This window comes from Pieris napi, chromosome 10 (assembly GCF_905475465.1).
Source record: "Pieris napi chromosome 10, ilPieNapi1.2, whole genome shotgun sequence".
Lineage (NCBI taxonomy): Eukaryota > Metazoa > Arthropoda > Insecta > Lepidoptera > Pieridae > Pieris > Pieris napi.
In genome coordinates this window covers 1,846,268-1,868,897 of record NC_062243.1, presented here as the reverse complement: position 1 = coordinate 1,868,897, position 22,630 = coordinate 1,846,268, and the positions used below count along the sequence as shown (strand labels likewise).

The 22,630-nt window shown below is 33.4% G+C and overlaps 1 protein-coding gene and 3 long non-coding RNA genes across 4 annotated transcripts; 2 read left to right on the top strand and 2 right to left on the bottom strand.

Moving 5' to 3' along the window:
- Nucleotides 1-2,823: 2,823 nt before the first annotated feature.
- Nucleotides 2,824-5,441, bottom strand: LOC125053090. The gene is made up of 3 exons (XM_047654300.1): nt 4,506-5,441; nt 3,596-4,196; nt 2,824-2,913 (listed from the first exon to the last, which is right to left on the bottom strand). Exons 1-3 carry the CDS (start codon nt 5,246-5,248, stop codon nt 2,824-2,826), a joined length of 1,434 nt encoding a protein of 477 aa, XP_047510256.1. The 5' UTR covers nt 5,249-5,441.
- A 5,221-nt stretch (nt 5,442-10,662) lies between these two features.
- On the top strand, nt 10,663-12,668 carry LOC125052997. The gene is made up of 3 exons (XR_007117521.1): nt 10,663-10,867; nt 11,654-11,848; nt 12,567-12,668. It is a non-coding gene; the product is annotated as an uncharacterized LOC125052997 (long non-coding RNA).
- A 1,384-nt stretch (nt 12,669-14,052) lies between these two features.
- LOC125052996 lies at nt 14,053-17,907 on the bottom strand. Its single transcript, XR_007117520.1, has 3 exons — nt 17,841-17,907; nt 17,000-17,090; nt 14,053-16,337 (listed from the first exon to the last, which is right to left on the bottom strand). It is a non-coding gene; the product is annotated as an uncharacterized LOC125052996 (long non-coding RNA).
- Nucleotides 17,012-18,312, top strand: LOC125052998. The gene is made up of 2 exons (XR_007117522.1): nt 17,012-17,106; nt 17,997-18,312. It is a non-coding gene; the product is annotated as an uncharacterized LOC125052998 (long non-coding RNA).
- The last annotated feature ends 4,318 nt before the right edge of the window (nt 18,313-22,630 follow it).

Here is a 22,630-nt window from a genome sequence, read left to right as displayed (position 1 = left end):
TACATTTTCAGCAAACTGAGACGCTTGTTTTTAAGCCCAATGAAGGCAATGGAGAGATAATTTTGAAGGAAACTAGGTGATCAATAGCCTGTGCCTGACAATCAAAGTAAAAGTAAAAATCATTTAATCATATAGGTAACATAATGTACACTTATGGCTCGTCAGTAAAGAAATACATATTATTGATTCTAATTTTACATTTACTGCCAGTTCTCAAATCAAGGGCGTAGAACGGGAGAGAGGACCTGGCAATAAACTCTCCGCCACTCTTTTTAATCGCCATTTTTTTTACACAACTTTACAAACGTTGCTGGAGCTGCAGCCATTACACCACGTTCCACATGACATATCAAGTAATTAATAATAATTAATAACATAAAAAAAACAAAGACTTGTCCTCTATCAGCAGGAGGCGTGGTGAAATAGGGGCACGCACTTACATTCTCGTTGGAAGATTCTCATCTCAACTCATAGTCAATCAGGATCTAAGAGTATGACTACGGCATGTAAAATCTAATTCTTTACGTCTTACGATAAACCACTTCGAAATAAGTCTCGATTTGAGGGTAAGGTCAGTTCCTCACGTTTTCCAAAGAAATGTAATTTATTGTTTTGTTCCATTTCCTTCACTTAATTTTTAGCGTTGGCACACGTAATTGGTTTTTTATTACGAAATTGGCCTTGAGAAAATAACTAAATGAATTGAAAATTGAATGTTAAATATTTTTAATGCGGTATTAAAACATTCCCAAGTATGCTATAGTATCTATGATAATTTCTGAAAATGAGCAGCGTTTGTCTAGTGGCCTAGTTTTAGCGTACCTAAGGTCGTAGGTTCGAACCCCGCATTTAACACTAGTTCGTTCAGGAAAACATCGTGAGGAATCCCCCATGCCTTAGACCAACGGCGTGTATTAAGCGCCATTTACACAAAGCGGTATAAACAAAACGTAACATTCTTGATCAATGGGAAAAGTTTCCTTTCAAAACTATTATTGATGTAGACAGCACGTACAATAATTTCTTACGCAATTCTTGTACGCAATTATCTCTTCATTTGCAAACAGGAGTGCAGTGAGTGAGGGTGTGTTGATCATTGCTGCTCTTCTGAGGCAAGAAATATTGAGAAAACCTCGTAAAAAATGGTGTTGGATCAAAAAAAAGATAGCAAGAAGAGACGTTCTCGGAGCATCTAACAATCTTTGTTTAGAATTACAAGCAGAAAATGAAGATTTCTTTGAGATGTTTCGTGTGAACAGAACCCATTTTTATTTTTTGTTAGATAAAGTTAGTTCTTCTATACAAAGGCAAAAAAAAAATATTTTGTTTGTTTGGTCCGAAACCGTCACCTTCAAATTCCTGTGAAAATCCAGCATTACACGTGTATCACGATTCTTATAATTTACATTTTCGGTATTCCATATACACTCATGACTGCGATAAATCTCAATGAACTTTATCAGCACAACTGAATTTAAACACCTTTTTGCTCATTTTCACACCTCTCTTCTTAAACATTCAAGACTTTCATGAAAAATTCACCAACGCAAATACGTGCAATACTTGAACGAAAGCGCCATTAAATGGTATACGCACGTACAAGCCTGTGTTTAGACAAGTCAAAACTTGAAAGCAATAATCTCCTTAAAATAGTTGCATTGATGTAAACAAAAGGCATGTGCAATTATTTCCTTGTCAAAACTTGAATACAATCATTGCATTCAAGTTTTCAAGTGTAAACAGTTGCATACAATTCTTGAACGTCAATTATTGCGCTTTATTTCATTCAATTTTTGCTCTGGTATGTACAAGAAAATGGCATCGGGTAAATGAGCCTTTAGGCACAGAAGACTGATCACCAACTAGCTTATTTTTTATACTGAACTGGGCAAATTTTTGTCCGCAATCCCACCTGATGTCTAATAAGATGCCTATTGGAGAGCACGCTTGAATGAACCTATGATGTACTCTTTAGAAAAGATAAAGTTGGCCAGAAGTTCCACTCCTTCGCTGTTTACACAAGAAACGACGTTCCAAATTGGATCGGCACTTGGAGATGTGAACAAGGAAGTGGTGAAACCCCAGCTTGCTTATAGACGGCCGTAGTTTGAAAGGGGAGAACCTGTTTTAAACTATTTTTATCTGATTATGTATACAATAAATAAATAAAAAATAAAAATAAAGAAGCATTTTCCAGTACAATCTATAGAATACTGAGAGATTCGATTCTGTAACTCACTTTTCGAACTCTCACACAGCGGCGCTCAAATTAGTCGTTAAGCAGTCATTTTACGATTTGGCATTCTGATAAACAAGCTTCTCTCCTTATCAGAATGCCAAATCGTAAAATGATTGCTACATAGTACGCTCTTTTCTTGAAGGACCCTAAGGTACCAAGTTTGGATCGAATTGGTTCAGAAACACAGTTGGCAGCTGGTTCCATATAGTGGTGGTACGCGGCAAAAACTTAACCTGCCTGTGTAAAGTGATTGAAATAAGACAAAACCTAAAGAATATGAGGTTTTAATAAGCTAAATTAACAGTAAAATATTTTGGTTACATTTTGATACATTGACAAAAGTTAGTGTCTAAACAGATTGACAATGTCATCAGTTTATAATAGTATCATGTAAGAAGTTTACAACAAAGAAGTTTACATAATTTTCCCGCACTATTTTAAAATATAATCTTTTAATAATTCTGGTATTTTACGGATGCGGCCAGATCGACGAAGTGTTGGCTCCGGCGGTGATGATGATGGTAACTCAGTGCTAGATATACGAAGTGTTGACTCCGGCGTTGGTGATGATGGTAGATCAGTCTCTAGCTCTCTGCTATTATCAAGTACCACAGGTCCCGTCTCATTAGATGAAGGAATTTCCAAGTTTTGGTCTTCTGTTTCCGTATGTGGTTCTGTGACGTTATGATAGTCATTATTTATTCGCAGATCTACCCCTTCTGAACCCAATGGTGCTAAATGACGATTTGAATGGTTTTGTTCGCTTGAATTCAAAGTTCTTGAGAAAAACGCCACTGGTCTAGAATTTTGCGTAAGTACTGCTGCAATGGAATGATCGGAAGCGTCAGTTTCGACTGTAAAAGGTATATTTACATCAATTGCATGTCTAGAAGACTTTGCGATATCATTTTTCAGGCCTTCGAAACATTTAATTTGCTCGCTTCTGAGCGGAAAAGTAGTCGTATTAGCAAATGAGTGGATCCGTTCAGAAAAGTTTGGAATCCATTTAGAATAATGTGCGAACATGCCGAGTGTCCTTCTTAAGGTCGGTAAATCGCTTGGTGCAGGTAAATTAATCAGTGGCTTGAGTCGCTCACTGTCAGGTTTAATTATGTGGTTTTGAATATTATAGCCTAGAATATTAATTGACTCTTGAGAAAATTTGCATTTTAGCATACTTAGTGTTAAACCGTATTTCTTTGCGGCATTCATAAAACTTTCTAAGTTATGATCGTGTTCTTGAAGAGTACGGCCACAAATAGTTATATCATCAAGATACGCATATGTGTTTTGAAGCTTTTCTTTCCTTATAATCCAATCGATTGTTCGTTGGAAACTCGAAACACCATTTGTTACTCCAAAAGGGATACGCCTGAACTGGTACAAATTTCCGAGCGCTTCAAAAGCGGTAAATTTTCTTTCTTTGGGTAGTATAGGTACTTGATGGTACGCGCTTTTCAAGTCTATTAGGCTGAAAAATATATTCTCTGCCACTTTCGAAACTAAGTCCTCAATGTTTGGTAAAGGGTACGCGTCGAGTTCTGTGTAACGATTAATCGTCTGAGAGTAATCAATCACAAGACGTTTTCTATGAGTTTCGGTTTTTGTTATTAGTACTTGGGCCCTCCACGGTGATTTACTTTCTTCAATCACGCCTTCTTCTGTAAGGTTTCTGATTTCCTCTTTAATAAATTCACTATCCTCTTTGCTGTGCCTTCGAGACTTAATAGCAATAGGTTTGCAGTTGGGAGATACATTTGCAAAAAGCGGTACAGCTGGTACTGATGCTTCGGCTACGTTACATACTTGAAGTGGATGTTTTGGCCCACCGAAAGAGAACTCTAGCGATGAATGTTCTTTGAGGACGTCATGGCCGATAATTATATCAGCACAAAGATTTTTCACGATAAGAAGATTCACGTTATCATATTTATGATTTCCAATTTTCAGGCTTTGCAAAGTTTGACCTTCTACTTGTGAAGTATGATTAAGAGAGGCCATAGAAATAATCTGATTGCAGGATTTTCTTTTTAACCCGCATAGTCTTGCAAAACTGTCATTTATAAAACTGATGGAGCTGCCGGTGTCGAGAAGTGCCTCTGCTCTTATATCTCGAATATACGCGGGTACAGTTGCTTTGTGTAATGAATAAGGTGAGGCTGCTGTGATACAAGAAAGATTTTCAGTACCTACTACCATACAATTTGTAGGTTTAGAAGAGCTTCTGCAAACAGTGGCAAAGTGCCCCTTCTTGTTGCAGAGCTGACAAGACTTTTCAAATGCAGGGCAATTCTTACGAGGATGTATTTGTCCCCCACAAAAGAAACATTTTCGTCGTCGAGGATTATTAACAGAAGAGCAGGTCTCGTCGTGCACAGTTTGTGATTTGGTACAGACTAATTTAGGTTCTTCTTCAACGGCATTTAAAGACACAGTATGGAAGCTTTGAGAGTTGATCTTTCCAGTTTCTAGAGAGAGTGCTTGGTTATAAGCTTGATCAAGTGTTAGTTTTAAGTTTTCTAAAAGCCTTTGTCTGATTTTATGCGATGATATACCGGATATGAAAGCATCACGCACGCTATCGTTTTTGTTTGATTCTGCATCAACAGCCGCAAAGTCACAATCTTTAGAAAGTATTTTCAAAGCTTGTAAATATATGTCGATACTTTCTTCTGGTCGTTGTTTCCTTGTTGCTAACATGTGTCTAGCAAAAATCAGATTTTTTGGTTTTACATACAGTTTTTGCAGTATTGTGATCGCTTCTTCGTAGTTCGTGGCTTCGCTTATATATGTGTAGATATTTGGTGATATATGATTTATCAAAAGCTGAAACTTTATGCTGTCCCATTTTTCTGGCGGAGGAACCGACTGTGCATCTGTTTCTGGAGCGGTCGGTTTCTGCACGAAAATGAAGTTTTCGAAAGTCTTATGCCAGTGTATCCAAGCTTTCGTACCAGAGCTATTTGACGGGTCGATATCAAATCTTTCAGGGCGAAGATATTTATCCATGTTGCTTTTATTTAGCTTATTAAATTGAAATAAGACAAAACCTAAAGAATATGAGGTTTTAATAAGCTAAATTAACAGTAAAATATTTTGGTTACATTTTGATACATTGACAAAAGTTAGTGTCTAAACAGATTGACAATGTCATCAGTTTATAATAGTATCATGTAAGAAGTTTACAACAAAGAAGTTTACATCAGTGTTCAACTATGCTTTCTTTTTTAATTAAAACTTAAATCCTTACTTAGACTTCTGACCGCAATTCCACGTTCATACAGATGCGACATATTGAATACCCTTGGCCTTCTTAATACTTCATTTTTATTTTTATTTCTCGAGAATTATATTGGCGTGAAGTTAGACACAGACCACATTTTGAAAAACTGTATAAATCATATTTTTACTGTAACTCCACTTGGATGCACAAACTGAGCATTTCTTGTTTTGTAACCCAATAAGTCGAACGGGACATTCAAAAATCAGTCATCGTAATCCATGACCACTCATTTTAGAAGGTGCTTTTGAGGAGTGTGGTCTTTTTTGGCGGAAGGGTTCTTGCAAAATAATTAAGAAATACTTAGATATAAAAATAGAAAAAGAAATAGTGTAATTTATTTTATTGAAATATATTTGATATATTATATATAATATAAATATATATAATAGTATTAAGTTAACTTTGTTCTTTTGCAAGAAACAAAAAGGCTTTTATTTTATCATGGTCTTTTTTAAGATTCAATGAATTTAAATAATTTTAAAGCGGAACCCAAAAAACATTTTAATTACAATAGATAAATTTGAAATTATGTATGTGAGTCGTAACAATGTGTTTTTGGAAAATAAAAACAGTGTTAGTATTGAGAAAGACAAAAATGAAGATGGTAGTGAGTTCGCAATATAATTTACAAGATACTGGACACACGCGCTGGCAATGGACATATTCGTGTATTGGTAATTATAATTTTCGTAATAATTTATAAAAATATGATTAATTTAACGACACATTCAATATGTTTGTCGTTTTTGTCTATAATTTATTAATTAAATGAAAATTTAATTTATAGAATATAATTAATTATCTAATAATTGTATTTGCAGTTATGCTAGAATGATAACTATGATAGTTACCTATACGTATATTATGCGAAAAATTTATTATTGAAAACATTTTATTCAAGGTAGCATATTTTGAGTTAAATTAAAAACCGATACTCGTGTAAAAAAAAACTTTAGAGGTGTCAAAGGACACCCGGATGGAACGAAATTCCTTTCGATTAATTTATATGTTATTGGTACACCAATCTTACGACGAAAAAAAAAGCCAACATCACGAGGTGTTCCCAGGCGGTCACCCATCCAAGTACTGACCTCGCCCGACGTTGCTTAACTTCGGTGATCGGACGAGAACCGGTGTATTACAATAGCAAATAGCAAAAAAGTGTCGTGACAACTTTTCGTAAGAATTTTTTCCGTCTAGCCCCCTTTCACAACGCGCGATAAGGAACTTCGTTCCAATAATACTAGATTTTTGCAAGAATATCTCATCAATATAATAAATATATATTAAACAATCTTGCTAGAAGAAGTCATCTTATCATTTCAGTGAGCCTTGGTTTTATAATATACGGTATGGAATCTGGCTGGATATCGCCCTTAATAGAAGAGTTGCAGTCACAAAATTCTCCCTTGGGAACTCCAGTCTCGGATATGGTGGTGTCTTGGTGGGCAACTATAATTCCGCTTTGTTTAGCATTTGTTGTGCCCATTTGCACATACTTAGCTGACACTTTTGGAAGGAAACTATCTATCATGGCAGTTATTTTGCCTGAAATAGTAAGTTTTTTTAATAAGAGAATAATTTATCATACATTCTAGAAGATCACTTTTCAGTATCGAAATTCAAAACGAAGCCCAAATTGATACTGACAAGCTTAACCCGTAATAACGATTTCAAATTTAATATTGAGTTTTCATATTACATATTTTTTTGTTTATGACATCGGAGCTACATAAAAATATTTATTAAATTATTAAATATCGGCATAGTTATTGCAATGCAGCAGTGAGCAGTGTTGGCCTAGTGGCTTCAGCGTGCGACTCTCATACCTGAGGTCGTAGGTTCGAGCCCCGGCTGTGCACCAATGGACTTTCTTTCTATGTGGGCATTTAACATTTGCTCGAACGGTGAAGGAAAACGTCGTGGGGGAAACCGACATGTCTTAGACCCAAGAAGTCGACGGCGTGTGTCAGACACTGAAGGCTGTTCACCTACTTGCCTGTTATACTTAACAATGATCATGAAACAGATTCAGAAATCTGAGGCCAAGACCTAAAGTGGTTGTAGCACCACTGATTTATTTATACTAAAAGATATTGCAATAAACACTTTGTTAAATCGTACAAATTTCAATCTGTTTTGGATTAATAATTTGCAATTATCAATTACAGAATAGACTTACGATGGAAGTGCTGAAAGTTTCGCTCCGTCTAAAGTCCTTCCAGCGTTGCTAATGTAATTTACATAGGCGCGAGATTCTTATGTTACTAATAGCCTGTCCCGGCTGGAATTAAAAATTGTTCTGAAAGTAATTTATTCTCACAAGTTTATCATGGTAAAATTATTTTTAAAGTGAAACTTTTATTACTTGGTCTCAAACTTTTTCGTCTGTGTGTTGCATGTCGCGTGACGGTCGGCCGCGGAGTAGGGATAAAGTGAAAGGCGCTCGTCAAAGCAGCCAAGGCCAATATGGCGGCGCCTATAGTTCGCAGCAGCTGACCGTGTAGTGTATAGACTATTATTTAATATGTGTATATAATCTAAATAATTGTTAAGTATTATCTATGAAAAAAGTTTCACTTTTACCGTGGTTTCATAAAACCACACAATCCTTTTTGAAGTCCATCTACTAGGTAGTTGAGTTTGTTACGAATAGTTCCTATCCTCTAAATATTACAATATCATTAAAGTATACAATTTTTTTCCAGGTGTCAATCATTATAAGGCTTGCTCGTCCTACAGTGGTTTCAGTTACCATTTCTAGAATATTCAGCAGCTTCTCTGCTGCAGGCTTCTTCGCCATTATACCCGTATATATCAGAGAAATTAGTCAGGAACATATAAAAGGATCACTTGGGTCATTAACAATGCTTTCACAAAATATTGGTATCTTTGTAATTTATTTGATTGGTGCAATTTTTAATTATTTTTATATATTATGTTTTTTTCTACCCATTACGATTGCGATGTTATTGTTAATGATAAAGGCACCTGAATCTCCGGCATATCTTGTGAAACGAATGAAGATATCTGTGAGTATTTTATTAAACATAATAATAAACAAATATACAGTCTTTACAATTTTCTTAACCTACATAGTAATAATCTATAAATATATAAGAGAAATGGTCTTTGTTTGAGGCTCCTTAACGCCTAAACCACTGATCGTATCGACAAGAAACTACTGCCATTCGATGCGATCCTAGATGGTTTATGGCTATTTATTTTTTAAATTCCAACGTTCCATCATTTTTTTATTGCTGTTTTACTATTATGAAAATTTATACATACGGACTTCACCGCGGAAACATTCGGGGAGGCTTCCTAGAACCTCAAAACGTCAACATCTGTTAAAAACTCATTTTCGAAAATTTTCAATTTTCTTAGCGGTAGTTAAAAAGAAGAATAATAAAAATATTAATTTTACAATGACTGTGATGATCAATATTTATTTATATAGTTGTATTATAATATTATTTTGTTTCATCGTCGTTACGTCAAGGCAGAATACAAAATACCATCCGTATCACCTTGACGTCCGTCGTTCCACAACTGAGCGATTCTTAAGGCAATTTCTGCCGCGCACTACCACTATGTGGAACCATCTGCGCACTAAAGTATTTGGCTGCCTGTCATTGATTACTATTTAATAATATATTTATTAACAAAAAAAGACTACATTGTATCAATATTAATGTTTATTTTTACCTGTTATGGTAATATTGTTTATGATGTAAATCAAATTATTATTAAAACCTCGTGACATTGCGATTCACATTTTTAATAACTCTCGAATTAATTTTGGTTCTTTAGATAAATTAAACACTTTGTTTGTTATATTATATATACAATATATATATATATATATATATAGCTGGGTAACAACTGATTTTAATGGTTTAAAATATGAGCTTAAAACAAAAAATTAGGGGATAGTGGGGATAGTGGGGATAGTGGGGATGCGATGATTAACAAAAAACTAACTTGGCTTATTGAAGAGTTCGTAAATAAGTGACACTTATGTTATCGGACATTATCGGAAACGATAATGTTAAATTACAATTTACTCATACTCATAGTATTGTAAAAAATAAAGGCCTCAAGTTAGCTTCAAGTATGCGATGATTGCTTACATTTTGTTTACGCTTTTATTTACTAATATATATATATGTAACTTAACTTATGTTAGGTTACATGGCTCTCGTATTTTTATTTTTTATTTTTTAGGAAGCATATGAAACTGTTGCCTTCTTAAGAGGTTTAAAGAGTAATGACGAGAGAGTGGTACGAGCGGTGCAATATATGCAAAAACAAGAGGATGAATTTAAGTCTTTACCCAAAAATGGAATATTTTCCATACGTAAGTTTGTTTCTAAAATTGTTCTTTCAACTTCTTTAATTATGTAAATAGCTGTCTTTGCAATATCTTTTTGACAATTACAAGAAGTATTCAAAGTTTTAGCCTTATAATCGGATTTTCAGCTCAATTGCTGACGTTATGAATGTTTATCACTATACTCTAATTTTTAATTCCGTAGAATTCTGTCAGCTATCCTTTTTTGACATATCAGAGATGGTAAATCTTTTTGGCCGGGCACATTTTTCAGTTTCAATACGAGTCTACACATACATTTTATTGTTAGTTAATGCATCCATTTTATTAAGTGCGCTATTATTATAAGGTGCTCCTTATAAAAGTTAATTCGATATATTGTTGGTGATATTGAAATATTAGTTATTTTTGTATTAGGTCACTTGAGTAGGTAAATATTTATATTTACCATTTTGTAGGTGAAATATAAAATACATAGCATTTTTTTATTGCCCTCAAATTAGTTAAATTTGTCCCTTTTTTGGTGGAGAACTTTTTTAGTAGCAACACTTATGAAATGTCAGAATTCTACTGAAAGCGTTCATCGATATTTCTATGAAACAAGTTAAATGATTTTTTTTAGTTTAGCTATAGCTTTTGGGTCTAACCGTTAGAGCTAGTAGGCGCCACTCTCAACCTTAAGCTAGTGTGTTCGAACCCTGGCTGTGCCCTGTTTAGTTTTTCTACGTGCACGTTTGAAAGGGACTCATAGGGTGCAGGAAAACATTTTGTGATGAAGTTATGTTTTACAGTGAAAGATAAACCACTTCGTCGTGGTTTTATTCTGCTAGTTATGTTATTCACGACGCAAGCGCTGAGCGGTGGCTTTGCCATAATAACGTATGCATCGGTTATTTTGGCCTCAATGGGAACCGAGCTAGCTTACCCCGAATTGCAAACAATCAGTTTACCAATCGTAATGATCATAGCGTCATTAATGTTGACAATTATTGCTGAGAAATTCGGTAGACGGGTAATTATAATGCAACTTTTCTTAATAAAAAAGCTTTAATTGTCTTCTATGAAAAAAGTCTTTAAAATTTGAAATGTAATCTAAAACAACCACCAATGCTACCCTGTGGCTTTTATATTCGAGTAAAAATCAGAAGGTCTCAGGTTCGAATTCCGGGGCCAAAAATATAGAGTCTGGCTAGTAAAAGAAGATAATTGAATTATTTGAAAAACTTTTGGATGGCAACACAGAATGTCATTGAATTTCTTAGGTTAGTATGATTTATTGTCTTGATAATTCATGCAATTACTCATTTTTATTTCTATTATATATTTTTTCGAATAGTTAACAGGTATAATACACTAAACTTTGCTAGAATATTTCGTGTCTTTCGCAGGATTTGATTATTCCGAATAAAGTTGTGTTTTATAATAAATATAGTTTTAGTTTTCCATGCAATGCTAGTCATTTTAAGTATCAATAGTAAAATACTAAAATACGTATAGTATTTAATTTCATAGAAATACAGTTACTATCAATGTTAAAAAAATAAAATCCAGTATCAAGTAAGTTTAATCCACAAAATAAATCAAACTTGTAGGGATACCATACTATTTTTTTTTAATTTGCCGCGCTTTTTGTTATCTTATTTCATTAGCCAGACTCTAGTAATAATATTTTACAATAAAAAAAATGTTAGCCTAAGTTGGAACTTGTTATATTTCATGTGTGTTAATTATTCTTATGAAATCTATTGAAAGCATGAAGCGTCGAATCGGCTATCATTCCCCAATTATGAATTTTCAGACCTTACAAGCGACTGGGTACTCAATATCAGCGCTAACATTCACAATATTGGCTACGTTTATTCTCCTACAAGACTATGGCTATGCCACTCCCGCATGGCTGCCTATTGGATGCATGGTCACTATTGTTGCTATGTACGCAGGCACTATTCGGCCTTTGCCATTCATAGTTGCCGCGGAGTTACTGCATTTCAGAGTAAGTTAATTAATACACTAAGTTTTACAGATAATAGTAATATTCTAGTGGTGCCACAGTTTCACATTGCATGCGTCTGTTTGATTATTTTTATTATTTTATAAATGTGCACATTCGTGTACCTGACGAATGCCAACTTCAAGACTTGGCCATTTCTTCTCTGTTTAACAAATACCATAGAGTTTGAACACTTTCACGATGGATTTTTAATGTTTTAACTTACAATATTTTTGTACCAATATTTCGAGCTAAGATTATATTTTCCCACTAGCGAATTAGAATGACACTTATTTTAAAATCGCAATTCCTTTGACTGCACACAGCGTAAACAAAAGAAAAACGTTAGGGGCCTCATAGCCTAGCGGTCTTATAAAGTGGCAGCAGCTAGGTGAGGGGGTACCGGGTTCGATTCCCGGTTCGAGGGCAAGTTTTAATTTAATTTAAATTTGTTCTCGGCCTTTGAGAGGGTTGTGCGGTACCGGGGGAGTGCCTAAACCATACATGGAGGACACGGTCGAATTTCTAAAGACAAGCACGAATTATAAAAAATCCTATACTTGACGCTGGCTAATGCACAAATCGTGCCAGAGCCATAAAAAAAAAGAAAAACGTTAAATGAATAAACAAGTATTTGATGACACAAAAACAATTTTAAAAATTTACTTTACCTTCTGTTTCAACGTAAAAAACATTTAAGTTTAAACTTTAAATTTTATAGGTACGTGCAAAATTAATGGGCGTGTTGGCAATGTTAATTGGACTGATGAATTCTGTTCATCTCTTTTCGTATATCCCATTGAAAACTTATCTCGGTTTGTCAGCAACATTGATGATATTTGGGATATGCAATGTTTTCGGAATAATATTCTCCTTACTTCTACCGGAAACAAAAGGAAAGACAGATGAAGAAATAAGAACACTGATCCAACGTCGAATGAAATGAATAAAGAAAATTTACAATTAATGACATTTTGGATGTCGTATGTTATGTGGTATTTTTATACCAACTGGAGGGAATGGCTATCCGACGCGATTTTTGTACGGCTGCGACGCGAATTATAAATGATTTGATAGAACAGTAAAACTCATACCAATTTTTTTTTAATATTGGTAAAAAGTACCAACCCAAAATATTAAAGTGATGCAATTCATGTTGCACCCATATCTTATAACACGGCTTGATCCGCAGTATGTAACGTTGCCCACAATTTTTTTTTTTAAAGACTAGTGGTTTAACAGTCTGTTTATTTTAGTTTTAGTTTATTTCCAGATCTTCTCGGTTCTACGCCCTTGATTTAAGAACTGTCAGTAAATTTAGAAGTATTTAACTTTCTTTCAATTAAACTTATCGACGTTTATAAATGTATAAATTGTGTTACATATACGAATAAGTGATATTTTGATTGATTGGGCATATTACTATCTGTGTTTCGCAGGAGTGGGGGTTTTGCGGCGTCGTAACTTTGATGTATTATTGTGTTTGACTACGACGTATTATACAGGATGGCCAAAAAGTCGTGGATCAAACGCAAATAGGGGATAGATGAGGTCATCAGCGGCAAAAAATTGTTCTACGGGAGGTCTCTAAGGTCAACCCCTGCAGAGTTATGATTTATTTTGGTTTTTGACTTAAAAATGAAAAAATTTATGATTTGAAAAAAATTTATATCGTATAACTTAATATTATCTTCAATACACTCAATAAACAACTATAAATAGTATGTCTAACGCAAGAACTCATCAGTACCAATCTAGTGGATATTATGAAAAAGATACAGGATGTAGATTCTTATTAAAAATTTGTAATAAAAGTCAATTTTCATATAAAAACCGCCGCTGATGACCATATCTATCCCCTATTTGCGTTTGATCCACGACTTTTTGGCCACCCTGTATACTGAGTATATGTATTATATAGTCTCTAGTGTTACAGTAAATTGAACATGTTTGTTTATAATAGTAGAAAGTGAATAGGTACTGTATAAATTTAAATAAAATTATTATATAGTATACTCCTTTAGCTTAAGTTAATAATAATTAAGTTGTGGTATATGGCCTTATAAGTGTAGGCCCCATATTCTATAAACATGTTGACTGCTTTGTACAGTTATCATTATATGGTACGTCTCGGGACTTAAGTCTTTGCGGACCTAAAACTTACTTTTCCGCATAAAATTTACCAAGATTTATAAATAAAACGCAAATGACATCAAATCTTTTTTATTAAATCCATAATACAATTCAAAGAATATTACAAATATATTAAATTTTGCAGATCACTAATGCAGCTTATACCAAATTACAATTTACAAGTCTTAATATGTCTGATCGTGACTTTCTTAAATATGTAGGACTATTTGCAAAATATCGGTTATAGGAAAACTAAAAGTATGAAAAGTATACCGTACTAAGAGTTGTCCAGTAAATTATGATTGGGACTTGGCTACATATGATTTGGTAACGGCTGACTTGTCTGTGACTGTCTATTAAGTTTCCAATTAAAATTCTTTCAATAAACCCAAAATGATTAAATTATTTACATTACGTCAAGTGATACCATGTTCTCGGCAATAGATGTCCTTTAATAAACATTTCAATCATATTCAAAATCAAACCTATCAAATAATAAATAATGAAAAAGGTTGTTTAAATCTCATACTCGCAGAAACAAAAGACTATAGTGTCTTAACATTTATAAAATATCAACTCTAAGTACGGATGAGTAGAAGGTTAATGTATAAAAAAAGATATTGTCGGGTATGTAGAGACTGATAACAAAATAATTAATACTAAATTGGTAATTAACGCTGAACGAAAAAATGAAAACAATTAAAAAAGTAGATATACATAAATATTTTATTAAATTAGTAGGTTAGGTTTACGTAATTTGTAGGTTTTTCATCTTTGCGAACCAGTTATTTTGGTAATAAATCTAAACATACCCGGTATTAAAAACCGAAAAGCCGTACTGATTTGAAAACGTCAAAAAGACGAAAACGTTTGATTGTGATTAGGCAAATCGACGAAAATGAACATATTGTTGTATTACGATACACAACTATCTCAAAACCCATCAATACGTGTTGATATTGCAATATTACAATTTTATAAAAAAATTATGATTTTTTTTATACTGAACTGGACAGACACATTTAGCTACAATCACATCTGATGTTGGGGTCTATCGAAGAGCACGAATGAATGTTTAAGAATGATTGAAGTGGGAGTTTTACTCCTTTGCTGTTATGTTATGTTTCGTGACAACGTTGGACTAGAGATGCTATTAACCAACCACAACCAAACCAAACCGTCATTGCTTTTACGTTTGCTAGATTTTTTTTTAAATAATTGAGTTCACAAAATTAACATGTTTTACTATTCTAAAATCATATAGAATATATTTATAATTTCTATTAATGAAGAGTTTAGTTTATTCACGATCAAATAGTAATATTCAAAACACGATATTTTGCATTATTATGTGATATTTTGATGATATCAAAGAGATATAGCGATTATAATTATAATATCTAGATACTGAGATATTCCTACATACATCGTAAAATTTATCTACTATGACATACACAAGAAATATTTGGGTAAATAGTTATTAGAATATGTCACCACGTACTGTCATGTGGTGCTCTGTGGGATTCTTTTCAGGTACAATATATGTTTTGTATGAAAGGCTTATATTGCAAGCTTGAGCGAGGAAATATAATACAACAGTATGGCTGAAAGTTTATAAAAGTTTCAAGAATCCTCAATTTTATAGATTGCCAATAGAGGGCGCTATTCTTTGTTTTAAATAATATATAGTACAGAATTTGATTTACTATAGAGTTCCATAATTATTTAAATATATACTCTCTCTGCTTCGATTCAAAGCAGGACAGAACTCCACAATCTAAATATAATTTGGCTATATTAAAAGGATAGTATCTTTTTAACAAAAAAAATCTAATTTAATATCTAATTTTTTTTTGTGACCAAATAGAAGCCAATATAGTTTATAAGTGTATGTTTAAAAATATAGAAAATGATGTTTAACTGTGGATTGATGTTAAATCTGACGCATAATTAAATTTAAAAAAAATACCAAAGAAAATTATAACAAACATACAATTGTTATAACTTACTGAATAGTTAAATTATTGAAAATATAAAATAACTCGGTGTTTATATAAAAATAACAATTTAACGTCTTAGACAAAGTTATAAATCAATTTGTTTTTTTATTAATATACAAAATCGTAAATGTCAATACAACCTAAAGTGATTGGAAATTTTAAGAATACATCAGAATTAACACTGTAAATTAATGGATTGAACAAAACATTGGTCCGAAATAGGAGTATTTGAGCGGTAAGAATGTTATTATGAAGCTTAATGGTGGGGAGGTCCCTTTAGCAGCTCGTGTTTGTAGGCGGAAAGAATGGCCCGATTCATGGCCGTGGATGGTGTGCTTTCGCCAAATTGTCGCATAATTCTGTAATATCAATGAAAATATTAAATAGTTATAGAAAAACACTTTTTTAACGGATTTGAAGTTATGTTTTTTTATAAATTTACAATTATTTTACACGTGACCACGCACGCCGTAAAGCACGCGAAACGTCAGTTAAATTTATAGTAAAACTAACTTCAAATCCGTTAAAAAAGTGTTTTTCTATGTTTAAAAGTTATGTCAATAAAAGACAATACTATATTAAATAGTTATATGGAAAAGTTTGTAACTCCCAATAGTAAGAAACTATCTTTATAAAATAAAAATAAACTCAGATTTATGTATCTGTTTCGCGGTCATTTTCTTAATAGGCAAGTAGATTTTTTTATATTACAGGAGGCAGACGGGCAGGAGGCTCACCTGATGTTAAGTGATACCGCCGCCCATACACTCGCACTGACAGAAGGCTCGCAAGCGCGCTGCAGGCCTTTTAAGAAATCGTACGCTCTTTTCTGATGATCCGCCTGCTGTGCCTGGCACACCCCTTCTCACGTTGACTTCGTCACGATGTTTTTCTTCACCGTACGAGCGAGTGTACAGAGACAATACCTCAGAAAACCTAGCACAATATCGAAAGAGCTAAATTAAAAAAATACATTTTGATATGTACATTTCATACTTTTGTAGTACTACTGAATTTATACCTTGTAGCTGGATTAGCGGAAATCCCGTCTCTGGACTGCAAGAGCTCCGGGTGATCACCGATTGTGTCTGTGAGTGCTGCGATCATGACATCTGAAAATATAACAAGGTTAAATTAACTTATTTTTAACCAACAGAAAGGACATTTTAACCAGACTATGTCACGTTCTTGAAGTTTCAGTGTGAAATTTGTTTAAGTTAAATTTCGTAAGTTGTGCTTCTTGACAAATATCTGGGAAACTGAGAATATAATTAGAACTAGAGAACCAGAGCCAACTTAGTTTCATTAAGTTTCATGTCGATCGGTTCAATAGTTTTTGATATATAGGTATGCCTATTTCGGGAAGGGCAACGTTTGCTACATAGTTAAATGTTAACAGGTATTTGAAATCGATTTATCTTAAAAAAAATATTTACACACCCATGTTACTTGATTTATTTAATGAACTTTTTAAAACTTTCGGATATATTGAACAAAATTTATAACCATAAAAGTGATTTAATGAGGCTTCCGTCCAACATAAGTTTTTCGGAACTTTTACCATTTACAAAGCGGAGCGGCTTTTAATATGAACACATTTAATTGTTTTTACAACATTTATCAATGACTCTCCGTGCTTCCGTTAATGAGGAGTAATATAGCCAAACCAAATCAAATGTTTTTGTCTAATATTGTAGTTTGAGTTGAGGTTTCCTTCTACCAAAAGAACTAGTTTGTTTTCTTTTCTCCGCAGAATGCAGGATGTGAGAACTGTTTGCTGTGTAGACTTTTGAAAAAAAAAACTTTGAGAACTAAGACAGCGTTCTTGTGTCAATAATATATATTTGAACATGAGTACCTACCGAGAACTTTCTTCTCAATGTTCCCGGATAGCTGTCCTCTTTCAGCTTCTAGTTTCGCACGCTGAAGCCACTAGGCCAACACTGCTCCCTATTTTATTAGTTTTGTCTTTGACAATAGTTTTATATACCTACCCATAGCATGTGTCTTTCCTGTAGGTTCGAGCTAAAGTGATGGGTGTACTCACAACGTATGGATGGCTGGTGGTCTCCACACAACTATTCAGTTATGGTTTTCTTGTCGACGTCATCGGTCTACCTTTAACGTTTCTTCTGTATGCTGTGGTAAATTTAATTGGAATGATATTCTCTCTACTTTTTCCAGAGACTAAGGGACGAACCCCAGAAGATATTAGAAATATATTTATGCATCATAGTTCTCCGAAAAACTGATACGAAATATAAGTCAAGGAAATTTAGTACGCTATTGATGTTCGAGAATTTTGTTATTACAAGTAAACATTTTTAAGTATTTTGTCTGTGGTTTTATTTAATAAATTTAACATTTTATTGTTAATAATTTAAAACCAGCTTAATTAAAATTTAAAATAAACAATATAGACAAAACTGATTACGCATATACGTGTACAATACTCAAATATACGACGTCCAAAGACAATGCACTAGTAATTATTTGTGGTGTTGAAGTGCGTACCGTGACGTTACGTGATTCGATTTGTTTATTTGGTTTAAAAATACGCGTTTGGAGATAATATGGAATAAGACTCGCGGTCTCATTACAATACTTGTTAGTATATTGTGAACATAGTTACTACCAAAATAGAGGATATGAAACAGAAGAACTCAAACTTAACAGTAGAACTCAATAGAAGTCGTTAAGTTCTATAATTGGGTACATTTTCAGCAAACTGAGACGCTTGTTTTTAAGCCCAATGAAGGCAATGGAGAGATAATTTTGAAGGAAACTAGGTGATCAATAGCCTGTGCCTGACAATCAAAGTAAAAGTAAAAATCATTTAATCATATAGGTAACATAATGTACACTTATGGCTCGTCAGTAAAGAAATACATATTATTGATTCTAATTTTACATTTACTGCCAGTTCTCAAATCAAGGGCGTAGAACGGAAGAGAGGACCTGGCAATAAACTCTCCGCCACTCTTTTTAATCGCCATTTTTTTTACACAACTTTACAAACGTTGCTGGAGCTGCAGCCATTACACCACGTTCCACATGACATATCAAGTAATTAATAATAATTAATAACATAAAAAAACAAAGACTTGTCCTCTATCAGCAGGAGGCGTGGTGAAATAGGGGCACGCACTTACATTCTCGTGGGAACATTCTCATAGTCAATCAGGATTTAAGAGTTTTCTAAGAGATTCTTTACGTTTATGACCCACTTAGAAATAAGTCTCGATTTGAGGGTAAGGTCAGGTCCTCACTTTTTCCAAAGAAATAGAAAAAAAATTTTTTTGTTTCAATTCCTTAACTCAATTTTTAGCGTGGGTACACGTAATTTGTTTTTTTATAACGAAATTGGCCTTGAGAAAATAACTAAATGAATTGAAAATTAAATGTTAAATATTTTTAATGCGGTATTATAACATTCCCAAGTATGCTATAGTAACTATGATAATTTCTGAAAACGAGCAGCGTTGGTCTAGTGGCCTAGTTTTAGCGTACCTAAGGTCGTAGGTTCGAACCCCGCATTTAACACTAGTTCGTTCAGGAAAACATCGTGAGGAATCCCCCATGCCTTACGAAAAGCGTGTATTAAGGGCCATTTACACGAAGCAATTTTCTTGCCTGTAGCATACAAATATATCGACGCAATAAATGAATTGCATGGTCAAAACGAAACGTAACATTCTTGATCAATGGGAAAAGTTTCCTTTCAAAACTTTTATTGATGTAAACAGCACGTACAATAATTTCTTACGCAATTCTTGTACGCAATTATCTCTTTATTTGAAAACATGAGTGCAGTGAGTGAGGGTGTGTTGATCGTTGCTGCTCTTCTGAGGCAAGAAATATTGAGAAAACCTCGTAAAAAAATGGATAGCAAGAAGAGACGTTCTCGGAGCATCTAACAATCTTTGTTTAGAGTTACAAACAGAAAATGAAGATGACTTGAGATGTTTCGTGTGAACAGAACCCATTTTTATTTTTTGTTAGATAAAGTTAGTTCTTCTATACAAAGCAAAAAAAAATGAAATTAAATATTTTATTTTGTTTGTTATTTCCTTTGGTCCGCAACCGTCAACTTCAAATTCCTGTGAAAATGCTGCTAGCGCAGCATTGCACGTGCATTACGATTCTTATAATTTACATTTTCGGTATTCCATAAACACTCATGACTGCGATACATCTCAATGAACTTTATCAGCAGAACTGAATTTAAACACCTTTTTGCTAATTTTGACACCTCTCTTCTTAAACATTCACGACTTTAATGAAAAATTCACCAACGCAAATACGTGCAATACTTGAACGAAAGCGCCATTCAATGGTAAACGCACGTACAAGCCTGTGTTTAGACAAGTCAAAACTTGAAAGCAATAACCTCCTTAAAATAGTTGCATTGATGTAAACAAAAGGCATGTGCAATTATTTCCTTGTCAAAATTTGAATACAATAATTGCATTCAAGTGTAAACAGTTGCATACAATTCTTGAACGTCAATTATTGCGCTTCATTTATTTCATTCAATTATTGTTTTGGTATGTACAAGAAAATGGCATCGTGTAAATGAGCCTTTAGGCACAAGACTGATCACCAACTAGCTTATTTTTTATACTGAACTGGGCAAATTTTTGTCCGCAATCCCACCTGATGTCTAATAAAATGCCTATTGGAGAGCACGCTGGAATGAACCTATGATCTTTAGAAAATATGTAGTTGGCCAGTAGTTCCACTCCTTCGTTGTTTACACAAGAAGCGACGATCCAAATCGTGTAGTACGGCACTTGGAGATGTGAACAAGGAAGTGGTGAAACTCCAGCTTGCTTTTAGACGGTCTTAGCTTGAAAGGGGATGACGGACTGGAGTTGTGTAGTTCCAAGGTTTAAACAGTGTCAATGTTATGTTTAGACCAACCTGTTGTAACCTATTTTTATCTGATTAAATAAAAAATAAAAAAGCATTTTCCAGTACAATCTATAGAATACTCAGAGGCCAGCCTTGCGATTCTGTAACTCACTTTTCGAACTCTCACAGCTGTTTTCACAGCGGCGATCGCGCTCAAATCGTAAAGCAGTCATTTTACGATATGGCATTCTGATAAGGAGGGAGCGTGTAGTTTATTGTTCTAAAATAACTATAAATAATAGGATTAAGTTTACTTTGTTCTTTTGCAAGAAATAAAAAGGCTTTTATTTTATCATGGTCTTTTTTAAGATACAATGAATTTAAATAATTTTAAAGCGGAACCCAAAAAATGTTTTTAATTACAATAGATAAATTTGAAATTATGTATGTGAGTCGTAACAATGTGTTTTTGGAATATAAAAATAGTGTTAGTATTGAGAAAGACAAAGATGAAGATGGTAGTGAGTTCGCAATATAATTTACAAGATACTGGACACACGCGGTGGCAATGGACATATTCGTGCATTGGTAATTATAATTTTCGTAATAATTTATAAAAATATGATTAATTTAACGACACATTCAATATGTTTGTCGTTTTTGTCTATAATTTATTAATTAAATGAAAATTTAACTTATAGAATATAATTAATTATCTAATTGTATTTGCAGTTATGCTAGAATAACTATGATAGTTATACGTATATTATGCGAAAAATTAATTATTCAAAACATTTTATTCAAGGTCGCATTTGAGTTAAATTAAAAACCGATACTCGTGTAAAATAATACTAGATTTTTGCAAGAATATCTCATCAATATACTAAATATACAGGGTGGCCAAAAAGTCGTGGATCAAACGCAAATAGGGGATAGATGAGGTCATCAGCGGCAAAAAAATTTTCTACGGGAGGTCTCTAAGGTCAACCCCTGCAGAGTTATGATTTATTTTTGTTTTTATATGAAAATTGACTTTTTTTTACTAATTCTTATTAAAATTCTTGCGTTAGACATACTATTTATAGTTGTTTATTGAGTGTATTGAAGATAATATTAAGTTATACGATACAAATGTTTTTCAAATCAAAACTTTTTGTTTATTTCGGACCCCACTGTAAAAAAAAAATTACTCTACCGAAAAGTGACCCTGTATTACAAGTTTTGGCGCATTTAATATGGATTCTGAAAAGGTATTACACATGGCCATGAGTCACTCTAATATCTTTCTATGAAGAATTACAAACAACGATTTTTAGTTTTTTCATCCTAGAAAGATATTAGAGCGACTCATGACCACGTGTAATACCTTTTCAGAATTCCTATTAAATGCGCCAAAACTTGTAGTACAGGGACACTTTTCGGTGGAGTAATTTTTTTTCACAGTGGGGTCCAAAGTAAAGAAAAATTTATGATGTGAAAAAATGTTTATATCGTATCACTTAATATTATCTTGAATACACTCAATAAACTACTATAAATGGTATATCTAACGCAAGAACTCATCAGTACCAATCTAGTGGATATTATGAGAAACATACAGGATGTAGATATTTTCGAATTTTAATAAGAATTAGTAAAAAAAAGTCAATTTTCATATAAAAACAAAAATAAATCATAACTCTGCAGGGGTTGACCTTAGAGACCTCCCGTAGAACAATTTTTTGCCGCTGATGACCTTATCTATCCCCTATTTGCGTTTGATCCACGACTTTTTGGCCACCCTGTATATTAAGCAATC

Excerpts from the sequence above, each read along its gene's own strand:
- LOC125053090 (XM_047654300.1), bottom strand. The coding sequence starts at position 5,248 with ATGGATAAATATCTTCGCCCTGAAAGATTTGATATCGACCCGTCAAAT. Across the intron at positions 4,197-4,505 it reads CCTGCATTTGAAAAGTCTTG|GCAAAGCCTGAAAATTGGAA; the intron begins TCAGCTCTGCAA and ends AGGTCAAACTTT. Across the intron at positions 2,914-3,595 it reads TCAGGCGTATCCCTTTTGGA|AACCACATACGGAAACAGAA; the intron begins GTAACAAATGGT and ends ATAACGTCACAG.